Here is a 22,042-nt window from a genome sequence, read left to right as displayed (position 1 = left end):
TAATTTACATACAACAACCAAGTTTTATCCAACTAAGTGATGTCGGCTGTATGAATCCTAGAACGCCACTACATTCGGTTTTGCACCAATTCTTCCGTTAGCTCCAAATACTCTATATCTCAGTTTTGGTCGATAATTTACATGCTTAGCCAAAAAAACAATTTCAGCAAAGATTATTTAAAAGGAGGCAGTAAGCCAAAAATAAAGATTATATTATTCAAATAAATTATAATATTATGGCAAGGAACGTCTGTTTGTCATTTTGCCTATGGTGGTTTGAAGATAAAAAGGGTTGGTTTCTATAAACTGAGGCACGAGGATATGTGAAAGCAACTTGGAATTTAAAATTCCAAGACTTTGTTGAAATTTGCAGACTCTTTGAGATCCTTAATTTGGATTTAAATAACCCCTCTCTTCCTTATGCAGTTCAAGAAGCACACACCAACTTAAATAAAAAGCACTTATAATTCAATAATAATCTCATTCACTTACTACTGCAAGTTTTTCTTGGTAGCTGCTCTTATAAGAGTTGAAACCCTCAGCTTCTGCTTTACCAAAATAGTGATTTTGGTGCAGACCTACTTCTCTCCATTTTAGTCACCCTGAAAGGGCGGCCGAAGCTCCGGATTCAGACTCCTTTGGTGGCAAATAATATATAGCTTTGGACGAAGTGAGTGAGCTTTAACTCACAAGTGCTTTTCTTTGAGCTCATGTTCAAGAACTAGCTAAAAGTGCTTATCCAAAAAGCTTAAGCTGTTCCACTATTTCATAGAGACAATAGTTCTTAAGACTTTGAGAAGGAAGAGAAGTATGGAGGAGAAGAATGAGATGGAAAGGGTTGATGATGTGATATTACCTGGTTTTCGGTTTCATCCGACGGATGAGGAGCTTGTAGGGTTTTACCTTAAGAGAAAAATCCAGCAGAGGCTTCTTCCTATTGAGCTGATTAAGCAAGTTGACATTTATAAATATGATCCCTGGGATCTTCCAAGTAAGTTAACTTGTCTCTAATTCATTCTTACAAAGTGCTTTTTTAGTTTGAATTTTTAAACTGTCTGCCCTTTTCATGTTCTGGATCTCTCATGTTTATGGCCAATTTAGAAAGGCTAAAAGTGTTGAGCAAAAAAACGCTTCTAACCATGTTTAACAGAAAAACTCAAAATTTTATGAAAGCGTTCTCTGTCAACCTAGCAAGTGCTTCTTGAGGAAGCACTTAACTATTCAAATAAATTTCAACATATATCTTAAATTCTTCTTGCTTTTTGCTTAACTTTTCAAGTGAGCTATAGCAACTGTTTTAGTTCTTATGACTGAACTTATAAGTTGTATTTCATCTGTGTAAGCAGAGCTGGCAAGTACTGGGGAGAAAGAGTGGTACTTCTACTGCCCGAGGGACCGAAAATACCGGAACAGCGCTAGACCTAATCGAGTCACAGGAGCCGGGTTTTGGAAGGCTACCGGAACAGACCGGCCTATCTATTCTTCCGAAGGCACCAAGTGCATAGGGTTAAAGAAGTCCCTTGTGTTCTACAGAGGCAGAGCTGCTAAAGGGATCAAAACTGACTGGATGATGCACGAATTTAGGTTACCTTCTCTCTCAGATTCAGCTCCACCAAAAAAGCTCTTAGATAAAAGCCTCCCTGCAAATGTAAGTACTAATTAAAATTTTGGACACCGGAATAAAATAATCCGGCTATGAAACTATCGTCTATTTTTTATTAAAGAACTGACTGTCGATATGTCATAATTAATGGTTATATCTTTCTAGTCAATAAAACGTGCCTAACATGTTATCGCTCTGCTGATTAAAACACTTCATGGTGTGCAGGATTCATGGGCAATTTGCAGGATTTTCAAGAAAACAAACTCCATGGCACAGAGAGCACTTTCTCACTCTTGGGCCTCTCAGTTTCCAGAGCCTACAGCGTCTAACTTATTCACTCAGCAGTTCAGCTCAGAGAACATGTCCTGCACAACTGACATGGGATCAACCATGCAGTTTTGGAACAACAATGACTTGCAACAACCATCTAAAACAAACTTCTCTGCCTTCGATACTCTTCCTTACAAACCAATCAACCCTACCGTGTCGAAACCCTCCATGTTTGATGGAGAGCTTCCCAATGGCTTCATGTTCTCGCCGGTCGAAATGTCAGGACCTATGAATCCTGCATTAATCGGCGATTTGAGCAACCCCGCTGGGAGCATAGACTTTGATGGTTCACAGCAGCAGTTCACCGGCTTTTCAATCAGTTTGCAGCAGCAGGATCAGTTGCAAGGAAACATAGGGACATCAGAAAATGAAGGGGGATTCAGGAAGAACGTGAGCAGTAGTAGTACAAGCCAGTGGGGAACCAGCAGCGTCAGATCAATTGGATTTCCATTCAGTTTGGCTTCAGAAGATGAGGCTTGGAAGCCAACTCTGCCTTCTGATTCACCACCCTGTCCTAGTAGCTATTCTACAAACAAGTGCTACACTTGATTCGATTCATTTGCGGACGAGAAAATATTTGGTAGGGCTGCCTAATTAGGCAACTTTCTAAAACAGAGAAATCTCGTACTTTTATAAAAGGTGTTTGCACATGTCGTGAGCAGGGCACCCCTACCCAAGTTTTTCTCCTACCGTGATTTACCCGTTGTAACGATGCAAGCTAGTATCAAAATCACACACCTAGTGTGTCATTGTACAGTTTCCTACATTCCAATCAGACAAGTTTAAGGCAAAATATATGGAAACTTCCTTCATGCTACGTATCATTAAACTCTACGACCATTGGATGACCTAGATTGGCTTGGATTATTACTTTTATTGTGGTTCCGTGAATACACATCATCCAATACTCGTAACATTTAATGATACGTAGCATGGAAGTGGAACCCAAAATATATTGTAATACACCTTTTGAATATTTGAATGTCTAATTAATTAAATTAATGAGTTTTTTAGTCAATGTTGTGTAAATGTGACTTACATATCAGCCAAGTTATGAGTTTCATGCTCATCATGTCATCAATTTAACGAAAATTCAAATAATTCAAGAGACAAAAAAATTAATTGGTACAATTTCAAATATGAGAAAATTAAAACTTCATAACCGATTTTGAAAATCACTTCAAAAATAAAAGATGTAAAACGTAATTAGCCCCATCTCATGCATATGAATTGATATGGACTATTGACCCTATAGGGCGTATACCTATTATTAGGCCCAAATGAAACTCCTGCCCGTAATCTTAAAACGACCCAGAGTAAGAAAAGAAGGATTGAAAAATCAGCCCCACAAAGTCAAAACCCAAAGCAGCTTCTGAGGTTTTAGCTGGGGAAAGGAAAAGGATCCTAGCCGGATCCTGTTTATGGGGATCCTAGAGATCCCATGATCATGACCCTTCATCATACATCGTGCGATCAAAAATCATTTCAAAATTTAAAATTTAAAATCAAGTATAAATAGTACCTAACAAAAACTGACCGCACGATGTACAATTAACGATCTCGATCACAGGATCCCTAGCATCCCAAAAAAAGGATCTGGCGAAAACCCTCACCAACAAAAAATAAGTTGATGCGGCAATAATCAAAGTAAAATTAAGTATACATAATACTTGCTCACAAAATTAGACTTATATCACGGTAATTTGAATCTACCGCAATTGGCACTTGCGAAACTGAATCATAAAACAGATAAGCTCACGGTAATTAGTGTTGTTTATATCACGGTTATTACTCCAAAATATCAACAAAACGAGTTATATATCAGCAGAACGCTTCTGCTATCATTTTCTTTCCTTCTTCTAAGTGATATATGGCTACTGCTCTACGGCAAACTCTACGGTTTCGACCTGAGTCCAAAAGTATTATCTAGTGTGGCGGGAAGGAGCCGCTATGCCCAACCCGCCTTTAACCTCTTTACCTTTTCCGGGTGCATATTTACAGTTTACCTGCACCCTCATACTAAGAGTCTTTAGCTGTCATCTACCTTCCACTTGCAGCATTTCTCCCCTCTATGCACGGGGATCTCGAGTGCAAATGATTTCATCTGTTACCAGTCATCAGTGGAGATGTCTTCTGCACGAATGGACTACAAAGAGGGAGAAAAACAAAGCAATATTAGGAAAACAAGATAAAAACAATCAAGGTGTTAGGCAAGTGGAATCATCTTTGATCTTACGTTCGGAAAAGACCAGGTGGCATAGGCAAGAACTCATCATTCCGCGGAAGTGAAATGAGTTTGTGTACTTGCGCATCACAAACCACGCATTTATGCACAAAATCACCGGCAGCCAGTATGGCCTGCACTTTGCAGTCGCTGCACCACAGCAAGTGTTGGCAGGGGAAGTTGGCCCATGACATCTGGTTCTGGTTGCAGCCAAAACACTTTGCCTCCAAGATGTTTTCCTTGTAGTTCTGCGTCCATATGAACACTATATATGAACTCTTTAACAATGTATATAAAATCGTAACGTTTAGTTCACTGGCTACTGCTCTCACCTTGTAGAAATCAAATTCACGAAGGAAGAACCCCGAGGATTTGTTCCTTTTTCTGGTAAGGGCCTCCAAAACCAAATGCCGCTGTGGATCGCTAGGCTTAGTGCTTCCTGTATTCTCTACATGCTGTCCTCTTACTTCTTGCACATCATAATCTTTTCGACCATGGAATACAGGATCTGGCTTCAAGAATTGCAGGACCCTTGAATGCTCCCAATGGGATGTTGTATCCTTTCCTGAGGTTACTTCAGGGTTCCCAGAGGAGGGTCTCTCTTTAGGGTGCCCAAAGTTTCCGGCACAATCATCAACCGAAAGCTCCTGAAGACGCTTTGAATCACCGCCATCATTAGTTGGAATGTCCTGAAGGCACTTTGGATCACCAACATCATCGGTTGGAATATCCTGAAGGCACCTTGAATCACCAACATCATCCATTGGGAGGTCTTGAAGACACTTTGAATCACCAACATCATCCATTGGGAGGTCTTGAAGACACTTCGAATCACCGCCAGCCTCAACTGAAATGTCATGAAGACATTTTGAATCCCCACCATCATGACTTGGTGTAGGAAAAGGGGAACTGCAAGGCGTTTTGAATGCATGACAAAGGTTGTGGTGAAGCATGGGATTTGGTAGGAGGACCATGTGACTGAGAGATCCGAGTTTTCCAATAGGGACATGCTTAATGGTACATAAGTTGGAGAAAGATTTGATGAATTCACTGAGCTTAGAGAAGCCAATGCGCGAATGATCCAGTTCTAAGCCAACAGAAGCCCTGAAATCACTTTTCAGAGAGGAGAGAGCATATTCTCCAACCGTGGGCTTCGGCAGACGTTGTAAGAAGCGAGGAAACCACTTCTTGAAAGCCTTTAGCCATACAGGCATGCTTTTATCCTTGGGGCTGCTGGTATTATGTGCTTGAGGGGATGTGTTTGGTTGGCCGTGGACTACCTTATCAAGCCAAGAACCTTGTTTGGGTTTATTTGCTTCCATAATCATCTCGTTGGACAACACCTTTGCTGGAAGTGGAGATTGGCAATTGCAATTCTTTTGTTCTTGTTGTCGAAGTGCCATTTTCGCTGACTCAGCTGCCAATTTTGGTATTAGACTTTTTATTTCAACCGGCTTGCCTGCCATGGTGATATGGTGTGCTTGAACAGCTGCAGAAACAGATTTCTCCTCTTTAAATGTGACAAATCCAAAGCCTCGAGAGTGTGTCTTTTTTTCCATTTGAGCTAAAATGACTATGGCATCTTCCACCGGGCCAAATTCTTTTTCAAAAAACTTACCCAACGAATCTGATTCACAAAGTAAAGCATGAAAATTATGTCATCCAGAGAAATAGAGTTGATTATATATATGTTAAACAAATCAATGATAAATGCTTGAGAGTATTCATAATTCACTACGACTTAAAGCTTTTTCTATGAAAGTTTCTTAGAGTGGTGAGATTAACCAGAGTCCACCGAAGGAGGAAGTCCTCCTACGAAGATGCGCTTGAGGGCTAATGCTTTAGCAACAGGAGAATGATTATGGGCTGCTTCATGCTTCACTTTCCGATGCTCCTCCACATCATGTGAATAAAAGCACTTAGATCCTCTGACACATCCACGAGAGGAGTCAAAGTATTTGCAAATCTCCGGTTTGCTGCTGGAGTGAATAGTTGTAGCATGCACAAACAAGTATAGAAACTTGAGAACATGCTAACAGATTAAGGACATACACATGCACCACCACTTGCATGCTCACACACCCACACACAAGCACATAACTTGAATGTACCTTTCAGTAGCGGTGTCTTCATATTGCATGGTTAGAAGTGCTTCACAGGTGCTTGAGAAAGGCTCATTGACTCGTGAACAAGTATGGCATTTATGTTGATTGGTGTCTGCAAAATTGAAAATCGATAGTAAGAAATGTGAAACAAATGTACAATTGATAGAGTTGCTTCATTATGTCCTCACATACACATTTTGAAAATCAACTTACTGAGGCTAACACTGGTCGGGTTCAGCAACATGAAACGCATATCTTGCGAGTTTGTCAGGTCAATAGGTCTTTGTCTACTGGTTATGTTAACAGTTTGCAGACATGGAGATAAACGTTAGTATTTGAAGTTTGAATTCCGAGGGCCAGCTTCAAATTGGCAAATACAGAATAAACACTAACAACATTGAACTGGATGAGTAGGTTCAATTGTTTCTTACCGCAGATTGAGAATTTCACTATTTGCTCCCCAGCTCAAAAGAAGTTCAGCGCACTCCATGTTATCATTTCTCACAGCAAAGAACAGTGGGGTTTCTTTAATTTCTGTCTTGTACTGGACACCTTCCGGGTCTTCCAACAGAAGGACCTGCCAATTGGCTCAAAGTCGATATAAGTGACTTCCATGAAAACTTAGAGTTGCCAACTAGTTTTGGCTGCCAAAAAGTTGATGCTTTAAGAAAATTGAAAACTATGCAGAAGAGAACACATGCAATACCTGAAGTGCCTCTGTATTACCACTACCAGCAGCAATATGAAAGGAAGTTAATCCTAATTTGTTCCTCTGGCTCACTCGTGCCCCATGCTTAATGAGAAGCCATAAAATTCTGAAACAAGAAATCAATCAAAATTTATAAAGGCAATTAACTCTATGCATCTGTGTGTGTTAGAGAGATAGAGAGAGAGACGGAGAGGGAGAGAGACTTGATCTGCTGTGGATGCAACAATCTCGACAGTTTGAGGGTCCAATGAAGAGCAGAATTTCCTTCTGTATCATCAGCATCATTTACATCTATATTTGTCTTCAGAAGCAGACGAATGACGGCTTCATCTCCTACCTATCCAAATTCCAACAAGTTTCAAATCACATATCACAGTAAAACCCCAACAGCACACAGCGACACGTATATGAAGCATATCACAAATAAAGTTCAGTTCGCAACATTTTTCCTTTTCATGCAAGATTGTGTAGCGATGCATTTCCTTCTGCATTGTATTTTAAGTTACCGTGCATGCAGAAAAACTAACTAGTTGGAGGATGATACCCTTCTTATGCAATGAACAGGAATGACTTTTACCAACAAATACCCTAAACCCTAAATTCAAAAGAGGGATTGTCCCTGATACACACACACACACACATACCTAATGCATTCTTCCCATCTATTACATCTTCTGGTTGTACCTTCTCTTTAGTGTAATAATATAGTCCTAACTAGTTCTATTTGGGAAGCAAATGGCTTCCCTTCAAAATATTTAGAGACAATTTGATTTCATTGAATGAGACACGTGCTTCGCATGTTTTTCTTAAAGACAAACAACAATTAAACAAAAACAAATGAAACAGAGAAAAGAAAAGGACACCAAGGCCCACAACCACAAGACCAAGCCAGAAAAAGAAGCCTGAGGCAGGCAGACCCAAATGTAGTCACAAAGGGGACCAAACACAGAGGCTAAAGGCCCAGACCCCCACCACTTATAACTACCACACCACATAAATCGGCACCTGGAAGAGAAGAAAACAAAAGGATTGTTTGTTTAGTGGGGTCGTCAATTCCAGCATAAAATATTACAAATCCCAAAACGAATGTCTTCTTCGCATAGTCTCCATCAAGCATATCACCACAATCGAGGTTCAACTTCCCCTTTTCACAAACAAAACTTCAAACTGGCCTCCGGATCACGTGTTCCGTCGCACAATAAAGTTTTACACATCATATTAGAAAACATTTTGCTCACTACTTTCAACTTGAGACGAGTATATTTCAAGCCTCAATCATATTAGCTACTATTATTATAATTTAGGGATATTTTTTCCTTATAAATAGGAGAATTTAAATTAAAAACATAAAAACGAGTTTCATACTAATTTATTAAATGTGGTTCAGAGATCTAATTTTTTGAATTCAAAATTGATGTGGCCTATCTGTGGCCTTAATAAGTGATTTGACATATATTAATTATCTTAACTTATCTCAATTTTGTTATTATAAATTTAATATATTTTAAACACTTATTATGGCCATATAGATACGACATCTATTTTGAGTACAGAATATTCGAACTATGCTGTCCATCTGCAATCCTTCCTCAAGGAAAATCACACTCATCATTACGAGGCCACCACTTAACAATAAAAATGCACTAACAAAAATATGGTCGTTTGCCTTTCACTATTTGATGATTTGAGAACGTTTCTTTTGTATAATAAATCAACAAAAAGGACAAATTGGAGAACTGTTGGGCTTACCTGGGCTGCTCGGATGAGTGGTGACATCACCTTCTTGTCCGTACCACTGCTGAAAGCAACAGCTCCGAAGAGCTGAAGCAGCTCTATCTCGAGAAGCAGAATCCTCCTTTTCTCGGCGTCGTCGCTCTCCGTGGTGGTCGAGGTGCGTTTGGCCGCCCTCAACGGCGTCGTTGAAGGGGCCAGGGACAGAGCTTCACGTATAACGCATTCGTATATTGTCACCTTCTCCTTGGAACCCGAATCGGCATCGCGCAACTCCAAAACCGCTTCGTTCACCTTCTCCGCAGCTACTGCAAGCAGAGCCGCTAACGCAACTATACGGCCTTCAACGGCGTTCGCATATGCCACGTCACCTAGTTCCTTCGTCTTCTCACTGAGAAGTCTCACAGTCGTCAAATCCTGAGATGGAAAAACAAAAAAAAAATTTACCAAATTGAAGTGAGTTTTTTTTATAACACTTAAGTTGCCAGCTTTTTCATTTTCTAGGAAGCCAAACAGGCCAAGAAAAATAAAAATAATTACCAAAAAATAAAAAATAAAATAGAAACCTTTTCACCAAGAACAACAACCAAGTCCTCAATGGTGTAGTCATCCGGAGTCCAAATCACATCGATCCTGAAAATCAAAGGCGAATTAGGGTTTATCATAATTCGGAAATTAATTAAAATTTTACTTTTAAGGACAACGGACAAGAAAGAAAAAGAAAAAAAAAATTAGAAAGAGGTACAGTTAATTAATAAAAATGTTGAAATAGGTCAAAAGAGGACTGAAAAGGAAAAAGCAAAATTTCCACAAGAAGCAATATGTGCAGTGGGGTTTATGGGGAAGGGATCACCTTTTTACCTTTTAAGGCAATCAAATTCTAAAAACGACTGTGTTTTGGGACGTTTTAATTGGTTGTTACCTGCTGCTAGAGAGAGACAGGTCCAGAGCAAGCTGTGCGCGTCCATCTCGTGTCCTCAGGCCCGTACGAGCGTGTTTCTTTAGCAAAACCTCCACGCACCTCGCCGCGTGAGCCAGAGCCGCCGTGTGCAGCGCCGATTTCCCGGAATCGTCGAGCTCGTACACCAGCGGTGTCGCTCCGAGCTCTCCGGCTAGCAATGCCGACGCGCACTCCGGTGAGTCGAAGTTGCAGCAGAGGTGGAGGAGCTTCAACACCGTGCTCCGGGCAATCGCCTCCCCGGACGCCTCAGCGAACCGCTTCGCGTGAGTCACGAGTTGCGCCTTGTTGTCTCGGAAAACCGAGTTGATCAGGAGCGATTCGGCTTCCAGGAAGTCGAACCGTTCGCTCTTCGCGCTCCGGAGTTCGTCGTCGGCCTTGAACGCGACGTTTTCGTCGCGATTGTAAGAGAAATAGGTGCATTTAGGAAGCGAGTTGGTCAGGAGCTCTGTCGCTCCAAAACTTTGTATTTCCTGCGATTTTCAGTACATTTTCTCAAGAAAATCAAGATATATATATTAAAGATAATCAGGATTAATCAAGATTAATCGAGATTAAGAGTTCGTGGCGCACCAGATCCATCAGAAAACCCTAATTTTTGAGCACGGATCATAAACCTCTGGACTGCCGGAGCAATGCAGCAGGCATTTATCGGAGTAACTACAAGGCGGTTCGTATGCAAGCTTTGAGGTGGTAGCGATGGCGAAACCCTAGATTTCAGTGAGAGGCGTTTGGACGCCGTGGAAATGTTTCAGGGTCTGGTCAGTCCGGACTTTTCACTCGAGTCTGAGGAAGCAGCGGAGAAACGAAATGGGAGGGAAGCGGAGGGCCGGTCTGTTACTTATAGTGGCGGACTTCAGACGGTTAATTAAACTCGGTTTATGATCCAACGGAAATTAATAATTTATTATTTTTCCATTTACTTTTTTTTTTTGTTTTTTGTTTTTTTGTAATACAAACAAATAATAGGTGGAAATTTAGACTGAACCATGTATTAATTTTTTTAATACAAACAATAATAGGTGGAGATTTAGACTGGATCAAACTATAATTTGATATTAAATTCGTCATTCATTGGAATTGCTCGCCGCTCCCCGAGGTCGAGGATGGAGTCGAACCGTCGTTCCAGGAGCTGTAGTTCGATACGTTTCTACCATGTTACCTAGCCAAACCGCCACCTCATGTGCCAAAGACTTGAAATCTTTGATTATAAGCTGAAAGGAATAATAGTAGATTATAATACTAAGTGATCATTTATCTTTTGTGTTTAGATCTACTGTAAGATAGATTTTTTAATTTAACACATGTTACGCGATAGATGAACCCACGCGTGGAATGACACATTGATTTATCACTAATGTATATTATAAGTCAATAATATTTCAACTTTATTGTTCGTTTATTGTACAACATGTAACAGTGTGAACATCACATTGAAAACTTTTCCAAAATAGCACCTCAAACAAAAATGGATAAATACCTAGAAGTTGCCCAAAACTCAGCAGAGTTTGTTTCACAGTATGCCAAATTTAAATTTAGTATGGATACTATAGTCTATAGTTTTTCAAACGCCATATTTGTCTCAGTTATTTATTTGGGCAGTTTGTAAATAACGCGTGATGTGCATTAAAAGAAATATAAAAAATAAAAAAACCAAAGAAATGCACAAATTATTTGAATAACGATAGAATAATTTATACTGGACTGTCTAAATTACTAGAAGAATTCAAAATGAAAGGGTTCGCTTTGACCGTTAAGAGTAGATAACTGAAGAAAGTTTGAACTGGTGATACATCGTGTTGAAAAAAATGCAATACCTCACCTTTGGATTAGTTCTTTAAATCAGTCAACGAAAGCGTCATAGCTCATTGATCTGGCTCCATGGCACATAAAATGTTTCATAGGTCGAGCGATTCACAGAAGTGAAGTCCAATCTTACGAAATTGGGTGATTTTTGCACACAAAATTTTCAATCTGAATCAATAGAGTCTAATTTGAAACTAGCTTGCCCGTTAATTGTCACTCCCTTTTGTTGGTAATATTTGTAAACGCATGGCCCCATGGATTTTCAAAAGAAGCAAGTTTTTGTTCTTCCTAAACAAGTTAGGGCAAACGAAAAGGGGAAAGTAGTACAAAAACCGCACTCCCGCTAGGAAAACTCTCCAAACTATAAAAACTTAGGATATAGAACCCAACCAAACATTGCAAACCACACTACAATTCTTTGCGAAGCTGAATCTGTTCCAGCTGAAGCTGCTCGTTCATATCTTCGTGCGAAATTCCAGTTCGATACCATGGCGTTGCAAACAAGGAACACATTGCTTCGAGTTGTTGATCATATGACATTTGATCCGAGCAAGCGTAACCACCATGCTTCTCAACCTCCACGGCATACGTTCCAATCTCAACGCCTCGCCTCCCTCAAACACCGTCGCAATTTAGGTCCAAGTGATGGGAATTTTTTCAAATCGAATTTTCCCACTTGTTGCAAAATAAAAAGGCTTGATTGTGTTGGAACGATTCAAGGTTGGTTGATCATGGTCGATGTTGAATGTTGGAACCTAGGGAGTTTCGGTGCTTTCACAAATCCTTGGTCGTTCCATTTGCTACCCGATCAGCGTAGTGGTACTCGTTTTTCTTGTGTTAACTTCTTCTTCGATCCGACATCAGGAGATGGAGTTATGCTTCCATCTCAGTCCACGGTTCCATGTGAGGGCAGCAACCGGCCTTCGTTCTTCAAAAAAGTAGTAGCCTCTTCAGCGCCAACAAGCCCGCATTGTCTCGTGGCAGCCCTCTGTTGGCAAGGCCGGCTAGCGTTCTGCAGACCGACCGATCAATCATGGACTTTCGTTGATCAAGGCAAGGCCAGAGGGGTCGAGTTTTGCGACATAGAAATAATTAACGGGAAACTACACGCTGCATTAAGGAATGCGCCGGAGTTTTTAGTAGAGTTCAACATTGAACTAGACGCCGCTCGCCCTCCTGCCTATTTCGCTGAAAGTTTGCATATGCTTGAACCTGTGCAAATTCCTTGCCATATTACGACAACCGATCGAGGGCTAAAAGATTTGACGTCAAAGGAACTGTGGATGAAGAATGTTCTTCATCGGAGTTACAGCTTTGATCTCGAGGAGGATGAAGTAGTTCCCTGGACCGAGGTCAGATTTGATGATGATTCCACTACTGCTCCGGCTAAGAAGGTTGGATTTAGAGTAAGTCCGGGACCGGAAAACATCAGGAGAGTCTTCAGACAAAACTGGAAAACCACCAAGCGGATGCGTCAAACGCAGTGTGGCCGAGATCAAGCTCCTGGCCTTCTTTGTTTAGTTAGATAGTCTCTGCACTCGGCAGCAGAGTTTTTTCTTGTTCACATTAACAACAACAGAGCCTTATCCCACTCGGCTGCATGAATTATAAAACATCATTGCACTTAACATGTTAATTTTTAAAGTTTAGTACAAATGCATGAGCTTAATTACGTGGTGTCACTTTTAAAGTTTTGAACATCTAGATACTAACAAATCTAGTAATTTATTAATTCCAATTGTTCAGTTAAATAATTTTTTTGTTATTGGTGAATTACAAATCGACATGCATGTTCCCGGTTTAAGCCCCCTTTTCACGTACACGTTGTTTCGGGTTTAAAAAATGGAACTTTAATGAAAAGCTTCCAGTATTATTCACTTTCATAAAAAACCACATTTTCATTAAAAAGTCAATTATGGTACAATTCATTTTACCATTTATTGTCCTTATCGTTAAAACTCAAAGTTTTAAAGTTATTTTCTTTAGTTTTCCTTTTAAAAAAATGATATGCTAGCAACATTTTCTTTCCGAAAACATTAAAAATTAAGCAGAAGATGGGCTTAACCCGAGGACATGTTGATTCGAAATCAAGCAATTTGATTCATTTATTGCACTTTATCGGCCAAAAAATTTGAATTGAAACGGGTAATATTTGCATGGATTGATTTGGATAAGCACATGTCACAATCCATATTTTTAATTAAAAAAAAACGTCAATGTTTCTTAATAAAAAAAACTTATAACAAAAATGTTTACGAGCAGAAGTGCTTTCCAAAAGTTATATTGAGGGAAAGATGAGAAAGGCTAAGTACTTGTGTACTAAAAGAACCGTAAGGGAAAGTTTACGGGGCTCGCAAATCTTGACAAGAATCCCATATTCCCACCAAATCCTATATCAACTAAGGACATGCAGGAGTTGGGCAAACCCAATACATGCAAGCCTGAAGCCACACGCACAAAAATTGCTCTTTCAATCTCTTAGAACCTTGCATGCTCATCGTATAACATCTTTACTGAATTCCAGATACAAACTGCATCATGGTTCTGGGAATAGATTCATTAATCCGGATTGGGAGGAGGATCTATAACTATGAGCATACAATTGGTAATCGGTCATCGGCTCGAGTTTCCGACGATGATCGGAGCAAGCGTGGCCATTCTCCTGCTCGTCAACTTCCCCGGCTTATGCTCCGCTCCACTAGTCGAAAACTCAACAATACGCACCGTAAAGATCATTGTTTTCTCAGTCTAAGCGACGAAAAGATTTACAAACTATCAAGTCCCTCTTGTAATAACGACTGTGTTGGGTCGATCGAGGGTTGGTTAATCGTGGTTGATCACGAATTCGTCCAGCCGGCCGAGGGTTTCAGATCGCTTCAGTCATTGAATAACGAGAGCCGTAGTTCTTTTGGTGCTATCTACTTCTTGAATCCGACATCACGCGAACGAGTTAGAGTTATGCTTCCATCGCAATTCAACTTTCCTTGCGGCAAGGGCAACCAACAGTCCTTCAAGTTCAAGAAAATAGTAGCCTCTTCAGCACCAACGAGCCCGCATTGTGTTGTGGCAGGACTTTGTTCACAAGGCCGTTTGGCAATTTGTAGGCCTACTGATATGTCATGGACTCTAATTGAAGATTGGGATGTCCGAGGGCTTGACTTTTGCGACATAGAAATAATCGACAGGAAATTATACGCGGCAACAAGGGAAGCATCGGAGTTTATCATGGTGTTTGACATCGAAGATGCCACGAAAAACGTTGGTCGTCCAAACTACGGTGTTGAAAATTTGGTGATGTGTAAGCCTGGGCCAATTCCTTTGCAAATTACCACAAGGGACGACGGAGAAATCAGAGACGACGTTTACCTAGCAAAAGATGCTGCATCGAAGGAGCTGTTCATGATTTTCCGTGGTAATAGCTTTGTTCGTGAGAAGAATTCGATAATCTGTTGGTCGGACATCAAAGGCTGTGACAATTTCGTTATTCCGCCAGAGACTTTTGGATTTCAAGTGTTCAGGTTGGAGTGTGCTGGTAATGGTCATGAATGGATGATAGTTTCGGACCTTGGCGATCGAATATTGTTTGTGAGCAAGGCTAGCAACATGTTCCTCTCTGCGACCGATACTGTTTGCGAGAAGACACTTGAGAGAAACTGCATTTGTTTTGCGTTTGATAATTTCTGCTCGAGTTCACCGTCGAGGGGGCGAGATATTGGGGTGTTTTCGTTGACAAACAAGAGCATCATGAACTTCAACTGCCTCAAGGATTTACGTGGAGAATTAGACGCTCCACCTATATGGTTCACATCAAATAATTGATGACTTAGTTAAATTGTTTTTAGTTAATTTTTCAACATAGCTAGCTAGGTTAATTTGTCATCCATTTTAAATTTTAAGTGGTGTTCAAGACGAATGGTTACTTTGAGTCTCTAAATAGAGAGACTCAAGGAGGATAGAGACTCCATTGGTGATGCCGTAGTATGTATGAACAACCTCTTCTTCAAAAACCGAGAATGAATTATTATGTTCAAGCGTCAATTATGAGCTGTTGGGGTTTTTGGTAATTTTATTTGTCAGTTTGTTTAGTAATTTTTTTTTTTAATATCAGTTATTTTTTTGAATTGTCATGCTGACGCTAAGTAGCTATTGGCATTCAAATGGGCTAAGTTGAAGGGCTGGCAAAATGTCAAGCTTGACATTCTGGAGTTGGAAGGTTGGCAAAATGTCAAGCTTGATATTATGGTGTTGGAAGGCTGGGCTGGAGGCTGGATGGCTGGAAATGGCCAGCTTGCTGGCCTGATTTGGAGATTTGGGCCCAATGGGGCCCACAAGCCCTTTGGCCTAGCCCTCAGTTGAAGAAGATTTTCATGTCATTCTTAGCTATTTTTAGCCCTATAACCCTTTGACCGAGTCGGTTAGAGATGGTCAAATATTCTCAACTCACAAAATTTAAGCATTACCTTATTGTTTGTTCCAATGCAAATCATATGAATCCCACGAGTATCACGCTAAAGTTACCCAAACCAAAACCAATGGGCTTTTTGATGATCCATAATCTCCTCTGTCGACAGCCCAACAAAGGGGTTGCTTCTTATGTGTTCTGGCCTTTTGGCAAGTGCGCCGTTGACCGAAAATTAGAGAGGCCAATATGCCCAAATTAGGAGAAATGTTTTGGTCCGAAGGATCGGATGACGTGGTTGCTTGCACGGAGAAACACCAAATGAGGCCAAACTGGGGGTCGGGGTGGGGCGTTTTTATGTCTTAGAACCGCCATCACGTGGTCCGATTGGGAGTTTTTCTCTAATGAGAGATTTGTTTATAGGAAGAAACTTCCTTTATAATATGGTAATACGAGAGGTAAAGTGAATAGTTTAGACCTCTCAAATAATTGGAATTTTAAGGCTGTTTCGCTTTTCTAATATTGTGGATTTGTCCCCGATAAGCGAGAGCCCATAATTGACCTAGAAACACGTGGAGTTTTAATTTCTAACATAATTCCATGCATATTGTTGAGTTTGATGCAGCGGAAAACAGCAGCTTGCTGCTGGTGTAAATCACAGGAAATAAAACACAAGTAAACAGAAATTATAAGTGAACAAAAGGACACTAGAATTTTATGGAAAATACTCTCCGATGTGAAGGGAAAAACCACAGGACAAAGTCCAAAATACTTCCACTATGAAATGGGATTACAAGCACCAATCTCTCTAAACTTTAGAGGCTGACTGACTCAAGAGCACACACAAACTCTTGGATGAACTCACTATTTTTCTGTTACTCCTACTCTCTGTATAAGAGCTACCAGGTCAAAACATATAAATATTCAAAATCAAACTCCCTTCTAGAAAACTATGGAAGGGGATAGACAAAACAATCATATTGGGCTGCTTTACATTTACTCAGTTCTTGAAAATTGGAAAGACATTTCTTTGTCTAAGGATTTTACTTCTTAGATAGCTGCACGTTAAAGATGGGTATTTAATTTCATGAGGAGGGAATTCTAACGCATATTAACTATAAATCTACACAAATTATGATATGTCTCTAAATTTTTTAAAATAATTACTTTGCATTCATCTCTACCAAAAAAGGAAATGCAAAATTTCTGTGCTAGAATGCCAACAATTACATTTGATGCCTAAAATTGCTTAAGACACAAGTGACATAGCACTACAACCACTCAGTACTACGGTTTAGTACTATTCCTCTTCACTTAGAAGTGAAAAGTCTTAAGTTCAAATCTCGTGGATGACGAATTCGATACCAAATTAGGTTGCTCATTGTGTGATTTTGTCTAACTTCCCTTCCTCTTAATGTAAAAATATCAATGAACTCAAAAAAATAAAAGTGACACAGCACTACAGTGAGGATGTGAAAAGACTGTAAAGCCCTCACACACAGACATTAATGACTAAACAATCATTACAAAACGCTGGCGCTGATTTTCCCTCGCTTTCCCGACATAAAATAAGGTTTTGCTTTTTCACGATGGTAGCGGACGCGGCGAAGATGGCCAAGCTCACTGAACGAGCTCCGGAGGACGACGCCTATCACTTGGTCAAGGAGTTCGTGCTTTCCATTGAGAAGTTGCAGGAGGTTCAGGACGAACTCGACAAGGTTCCGTAACCTCTCTGCTCTCTCTGCTCTCTGCTCTCTTTCTCTCTCTTTGTGCTGTATATATATGTGTGTGTGTGTGTGTGTAAATATATGTATTGGCACTGTGTATGTATAAAAGTTTCTGTATGTCACAGCTCATAAGCGTGGCTTTCAATTTCGATTTTTGTTATTTATCGGGATTTCAATCACTTGCAGAGCTTTTTGTTTTTTGTTTTTTGTTTTTACAACATTTTCCCTTTTGTTTTTGTGGATTGATTGGTGTTGTTTTCTGAATTCGAATTCGTAATCTATGTTTCTTGGTATTTTAGAGAATGTGACCTGAGGCATTATGATCCAGTGAAGGTTTTCGAATTCGGGGTATTTCAAGGTTTGGAAATCGAATTTGAAACCGGAAAATTTATGTTCGTGTGATAGTCTGTTTAGGCTATTTTGGGTTGGTTGTGAGTCTTGCAAAAACCTTTTCTTTCTTTTCATCATTATAAAAGGAAAATCGTGCATTATTGCTCATGAGCCATCCTGTTCTTTGTGATATTTTGAGTGAAGAAGACCAGAAGGTCAGACAAATAGTTTGTTAATGATTACTTTAGCGTAGATTTTCGTTTATCCTCCTATTGTCTTAATTCTTTCAGCTGGCTGGAATTGAACAGTTCTGTGTATTTACCATTTCTGTTCTTTTCTTCTTGACAAAGATATTCAAGTATTTAAAGTCTGTTGATGTGGTGGACTTCAAAGATGATAAGACGTTAGGATACTCCGTCACATTCGTAAGCTTCCTTGTTGAGTTTAACTTGGTCACACTCACATTCTATTGCACGCTGCTTTCCTTTTTTTCTCTTTGGATTTTGAATATAAATGCCCATTCTTTCTGATAGTGTTTGAATTACTCTCTGCTAATGCTTCCTTCGAATTCCTCTATTTCAGAACTTTAATGACAATCCTTATTTTGAAGATACAAAGTTGACGAAAACTTTTACATTCGTTGATGGTGAGACAACAAGAATTACTGGTACTCCCATCAAATGGAAGGAGGGCATGGTATTCACCACACTTGCCACTTTGGCCCTTGTTGTCTTCTTTTTTCTCCCTTCTTTTCTCCCCTCATATAATTTACTGGAGTTGTAAATTGTGTAGGGTCTTGTGAATGGAGTTACCGAAGAGAAAAATGGAAAGAAACGACCACTTGTTGATGAGAGGTTATAATCTTTTTATTTTATGTGTTCGTTTATAGCTAATACTGTTCTGTTAGGCTGGGGCTCAAGGGTTTATGAGCTAGTAGGAACTCTTTTTTAGGTTGGCATAAAGTGTGAGTCCCTGTCTTTCGTACATCTGAACCAAGAAAGAAAAATATTTCATTAGTTTCCTGTTCAATTTTTTTCTACTTAAGACTGAAATCCATCTTTTGCTGAAAACTCTTGTCACTGAGCGATTTAGTTTATTTCTTGTAAAAATGTTTGAACTGTTTTTTTTGTACCGTCTAGGAAGGCTCATAACCATATCGTTTACGATTTATGTTCGAATTTTTTTCTTTTACTATCTTCTCTTTGATTTATCTGGCGTATCAGAGATTAGTATTTGCTAATCTATTGTAATTGTTGCAGCTTCTTCAGTTTGTTTGACTCACCTCTTGAACATGACAAGGTAACGTCTGTTTTTATCTATCTAGTTTCACCGAGTAACGCTTGTATATACCTGTGCATGCTAATTTTTCGTAGTAAAACGCTTCATTTAAAAGGAATTTCATCTGATGAATATCACTTGTAACCATCAAAATCAATGGTAGTCGTTTGCCAATGCGTAGTTTTTAGTTATGGTTTAGCCAATTTCCATAGGGTTTAAATTGAAGTAAAATAATCTACGTTTATTTTCCTGTTAATCTTTACTGATCTTTCGTTCACTGTGACATTGCAGGTGGTAGAGATAATTAAGAACGATTTATGGCCCAATCCTCTAAAGTATTTTAATAACGTAATATTTTCTTCTCATGCGTGTATATTTGTTACTTTGAATATGTTAATCGACTGCTTCTGTTTTAAGGCCTTTGGGACAAACGGGATGGATTCTCGTCTCCAGGACTTGTTGGGAGTGCTAATCTATATGCCATGAACAATAGAAACTATGATTTTGAGCTTTGATGTTTCTTTTCAATCTAACCATGGCAGGCAGCGTAACTTTTTGAATTCGTTGTTTCAGGAGGCCGATGAAGAGGATTCTGAAGATGATGAAATGGTAACGAAGATGAAATTTCACTACCTATATCTTGCGTACATCTTTATTCTTCATTTCTAGTGCGTGTTGTGGTTAGACCCGATGTTGTAAGGATTTGTGATGCTCACTCACTCATGTCCCACAAATCGGGATCCCGTCCCCTTGAGTCTTGTTGCATATATATTCATTGTAGTCAGAGTTCATCACCTTGGATATTAGTATTGAATTGAATGATTGTCCTAACAACTTCTGGATGCACATGTGCAGGACAATGGTGACGAAGAGGAAGACGATGACGAGGAAGATGGCTAGATTCTTCTGGTGCCGTCTTCATTTTTGTAGCTCCTTCATGGGTAGCGGCGATAGAAACATCACCGGTTTTTTGTCTTATCAATCAGCGATATGAAGCATTCTAGTAGGATATCTTGGAAAAGAAGAAGACTTGTAGGTTGATACCTCACAGCAGACTTGTTGCATATAAATTAGTCTCGGTTTATCGTTTAGGCCTTTTGGGTTTTTGTTTTTGTGTAGTCTACCTGCTGTCAAAACCGAACACAGTAGTATTTTAGAATTCATATAGGTAACGATATTTAGTGGGATAAGGTTTGATTGTTGTTGTAGTGTACTCGTTATATACAGTTCAATATTATAGCTAATGAATTGCATTCTGGTTTATTTACCTACAAATATTGCCTGATTTTTTTTCCTAGAGGTTTTAAACTCAAAATGTCTTGGTTTTTTGTCACGTTGGAGAGAATTGTCGCGGGGCTTGGACCCAACAACCCGCCCTCGCCCGAAGGGCTTAAAGATCTTTGATAAAATAAAAAAGGTACGGCTAGTTGTGTGGACCACCGTTGCGGCCTCCATCCACCGTACGGATCATTGAGGCCATCTTCAACTAATCTGGCCAAAGGATCATAGGGTTAAAAATAGTTTGAAATAACACGAAAACCGTCTTCAATCGAGGGCTAGGTCATGGACGGAGCCAATAAAGGCTCACTTGGGGCAGATGCCCTCACTCAAGTAATTCGTTTGTTCAGTTGCATACTACACTTATATAATATTTATGCCTTAGCTTTGGAGAAAATTATATGTATCTAATATTCAACATATATTCATACTACTTATACCCCATATCAAATATTACATGAGCAAAAATGCTCTTAATTTGTCATCCAGATGGAAAAAATCCTCTTCCGCCTATCATGTATTAGTATATTTCTTTTCACTTTTCACTATTATATTGAAATTTCTGTAACATTAGAATTGTGATACATCATCATTTGAAATAATCCATGTTGTCATATTGAGTATAAGCCATACTATAATAAAGTTTCTTAGTTGGTTTTCGGGTTGCCCCTGCTAGAAGAAATTTCTAGCTCCGTCCCTGGGCTAGGCCAAAGGGCCTGTGGGCCTCACTGGGCCCAAACCCCTAAATCAGGCCAAATGGCTGGCCATTTCTTGCCAACCAGCCAACCCTCCAGCACCAGAATGTCAAGCTTGACATTTTGTCAGTCCTCTAGCTCATCCCATTTGAATGCCAACGGCTAGCTGGCGTCAGCATGATGCCAGCTAGCAACGACTAGCTAACGTCATGTGGCAGTCAAGGTACCGTTGGAATTTGAATTTAAAAAAAAATTCTAATTTTTTTCCTATAAATACCTACACCATTCCTACAACATTGAAAGCTAAAGATAAGAATCCTATCCAAAATTTGCACAACCAATTACATCTCGACACTTGATACTCAAAATTCTATCTGAAAAATTATTAAGATTACGTAAAGATAAGAAATCTGGAGAGTTACTCACTTGAGCAACACGTGTTACTCGAAATCCTATCCCAAAAATTAATGAAATTACATAAAGATAAGAAATCTGGAGAGTTACTCACGTTAGCAACACGTGTTACTCGAAATCTATCCAAAAAATTATTGAGATTATATAAAGATAAGAAATCTGAAAGCTTATTCATTTGGCGACAAGTGACACTTAAAATATGTCCGAAAACCTTATTTTAATATGGTAGTTTAATTTAATTAACCATATTAATTTAATTAAAATAATTAATTATGTTTTGCCTATGGTCATTTGGCTCTCTCGGTTGGAGATGGTTTTTTGTCAAAAAAAACTATGTTTGGCCTATGGCCCTTTAGATTTCTCGGTTGGAGATTGTATAAAATATGACATAACACTTTATTAAATATAATTTTTTACAGGATTATAGGGTTGAAAGGAACCCTTTAACACTCATT

The 22,042-nt window shown here is 39.4% G+C and overlaps 4 protein-coding genes across 5 annotated transcripts; 3 read left to right on the top strand and 1 right to left on the bottom strand.

The window, feature by feature from the left end:
• The first annotated feature begins 577 nt into the window (after positions 1 to 577).
• LOC103964973 (protein FEZ-like) lies at positions 578 to 2,903 on the top strand. Its single transcript, XM_009377987.2, has 3 exons — positions 578 to 991; positions 1,347 to 1,648; positions 1,829 to 2,903. Exons 1-3 carry the CDS (start codon positions 811 to 813, stop codon positions 2,480 to 2,482), a joined length of 1,137 nt encoding a protein of 378 aa, XP_009376262.2. The 5' UTR covers positions 578 to 810; the 3' UTR covers positions 2,483 to 2,903.
• Positions 2,904 to 3,688: 785 nt separating this feature from the next.
• Positions 3,689 to 10,790, bottom strand: LOC125474375. 2 transcript variants are annotated; one of them, XM_048577945.1, is made up of 13 exons: positions 10,234 to 10,790; positions 9,625 to 10,133; positions 9,269 to 9,335; positions 8,721 to 9,119; positions 7,175 to 7,308; positions 6,969 to 7,077; positions 6,694 to 6,839; positions 6,476 to 6,552; positions 6,269 to 6,374; positions 5,943 to 6,136; positions 4,490 to 5,784; positions 4,170 to 4,405; positions 3,689 to 4,079 (listed from the first exon to the last, which is right to left on the bottom strand). In XM_048577945.1, exons 1-13 carry the CDS (start codon positions 10,240 to 10,242, stop codon positions 4,034 to 4,036), a joined length of 3,327 nt encoding a protein of 1,108 aa, XP_048433902.1. In that variant the 5' UTR covers positions 10,243 to 10,790; the 3' UTR covers positions 3,689 to 4,033. The 2 variants fall into 2 exon arrangements, with proteins under 2 accessions (XP_048433902.1, XP_048433903.1); XM_048577946.1 differs by having other exon boundaries at positions 5,943 to 6,133.
• A 3,214-nt stretch (positions 10,791 to 14,004) lies between these two features.
• LOC103965020 lies at positions 14,005 to 15,285 on the top strand. Its single transcript, XM_009378040.2, has one exon. The coding sequence runs from the start codon at positions 14,005 to 14,007 to the stop codon at positions 15,283 to 15,285; it is 1,281 nt and encodes a 426-aa protein (XP_009376315.2).
• Positions 15,286 to 17,434: 2,149 nt separating this feature from the next.
• Positions 17,435 to 20,413, top strand: LOC103965019 (NAP1-related protein 1-like). The gene is made up of 7 exons (XM_048577547.1): positions 17,435 to 17,583; positions 18,505 to 18,618; positions 18,715 to 18,776; positions 19,182 to 19,221; positions 19,492 to 19,548; positions 19,774 to 19,809; positions 20,056 to 20,413. Exons 1-7 carry the CDS (start codon positions 17,455 to 17,457, stop codon positions 20,098 to 20,100), a joined length of 483 nt encoding a protein of 160 aa, XP_048433504.1. The 5' UTR covers positions 17,435 to 17,454; the 3' UTR covers positions 20,101 to 20,413.
• Positions 20,414 to 22,042: the final 1,629 nt, after the last annotated feature.

The sequence above is a fragment of a genome, unplaced genomic scaffold (assembly GCF_019419815.1).
Source record: "Pyrus x bretschneideri cultivar Hongxiangsu unplaced genomic scaffold, Pyrus_bretschneideri_v1 Contig12, whole genome shotgun sequence".
Classification (NCBI taxonomy): domain Eukaryota; kingdom Viridiplantae; phylum Streptophyta; class Magnoliopsida; order Rosales; family Rosaceae; genus Pyrus; species Pyrus x bretschneideri.
Note: the sequence above shows the minus strand (reverse complement) of the source record. Positions and strands in the feature narration are given on the sequence as shown.

Bases quoted from the DNA above. Each gene is read 5' to 3' on its own strand.
- LOC103964973 (XM_009377987.2), top strand. From the start codon at position 811: ATGGAGGAGAAGAATGAGATGGAAAGGGTTGATGATGTGATATTACCT. The intron at 992-1,346 runs GTAAGTTAACTT...CTGTGTAAGCAG, and splicing joins TGATCCCTGGGATCTTCCAA to AGCTGGCAAGTACTGGGGAG. The intron at 1,649-1,828 runs GTAAGTACTAAT...CATGGTGTGCAG, and splicing joins ATAAAAGCCTCCCTGCAAAT to GATTCATGGGCAATTTGCAG.
- LOC125474375 (XM_048577945.1), bottom strand. The intron at 9,120-9,268 runs GTTTCTATTTTA...TTTCCATCTCAG, and splicing joins TTGTTGTTCTTGGTGAAAAG to GATTTGACGACTGTGAGACT. The intron at 7,078-7,174 runs GTCTCTCTCCCT...TTCTTGTTTCAG, and splicing joins TTGCATCCACAGCAGATCAA to AATTTTATGGCTTCTCATTA.
- LOC103965020 (XM_009378040.2), top strand. From the start codon at position 14,005: ATGGTTCTGGGAATAGATTCATTAATCCGGATTGGGAGGAGGATCTAT.
- LOC103965019 (XM_048577547.1), top strand. From the start codon at position 17,455: ATGGTAGCGGACGCGGCGAAGATGGCCAAGCTCACTGAACGAGCTCCG. The intron at 17,584-18,504 runs GTTCCGTAACCT...CCTCTATTTCAG, and splicing joins TTCAGGACGAACTCGACAAG to AACTTTAATGACAATCCTTA. The intron at 19,222-19,491 runs GTAACGTCTGTT...GTGACATTGCAG, and splicing joins CACCTCTTGAACATGACAAG to GTGGTAGAGATAATTAAGAA.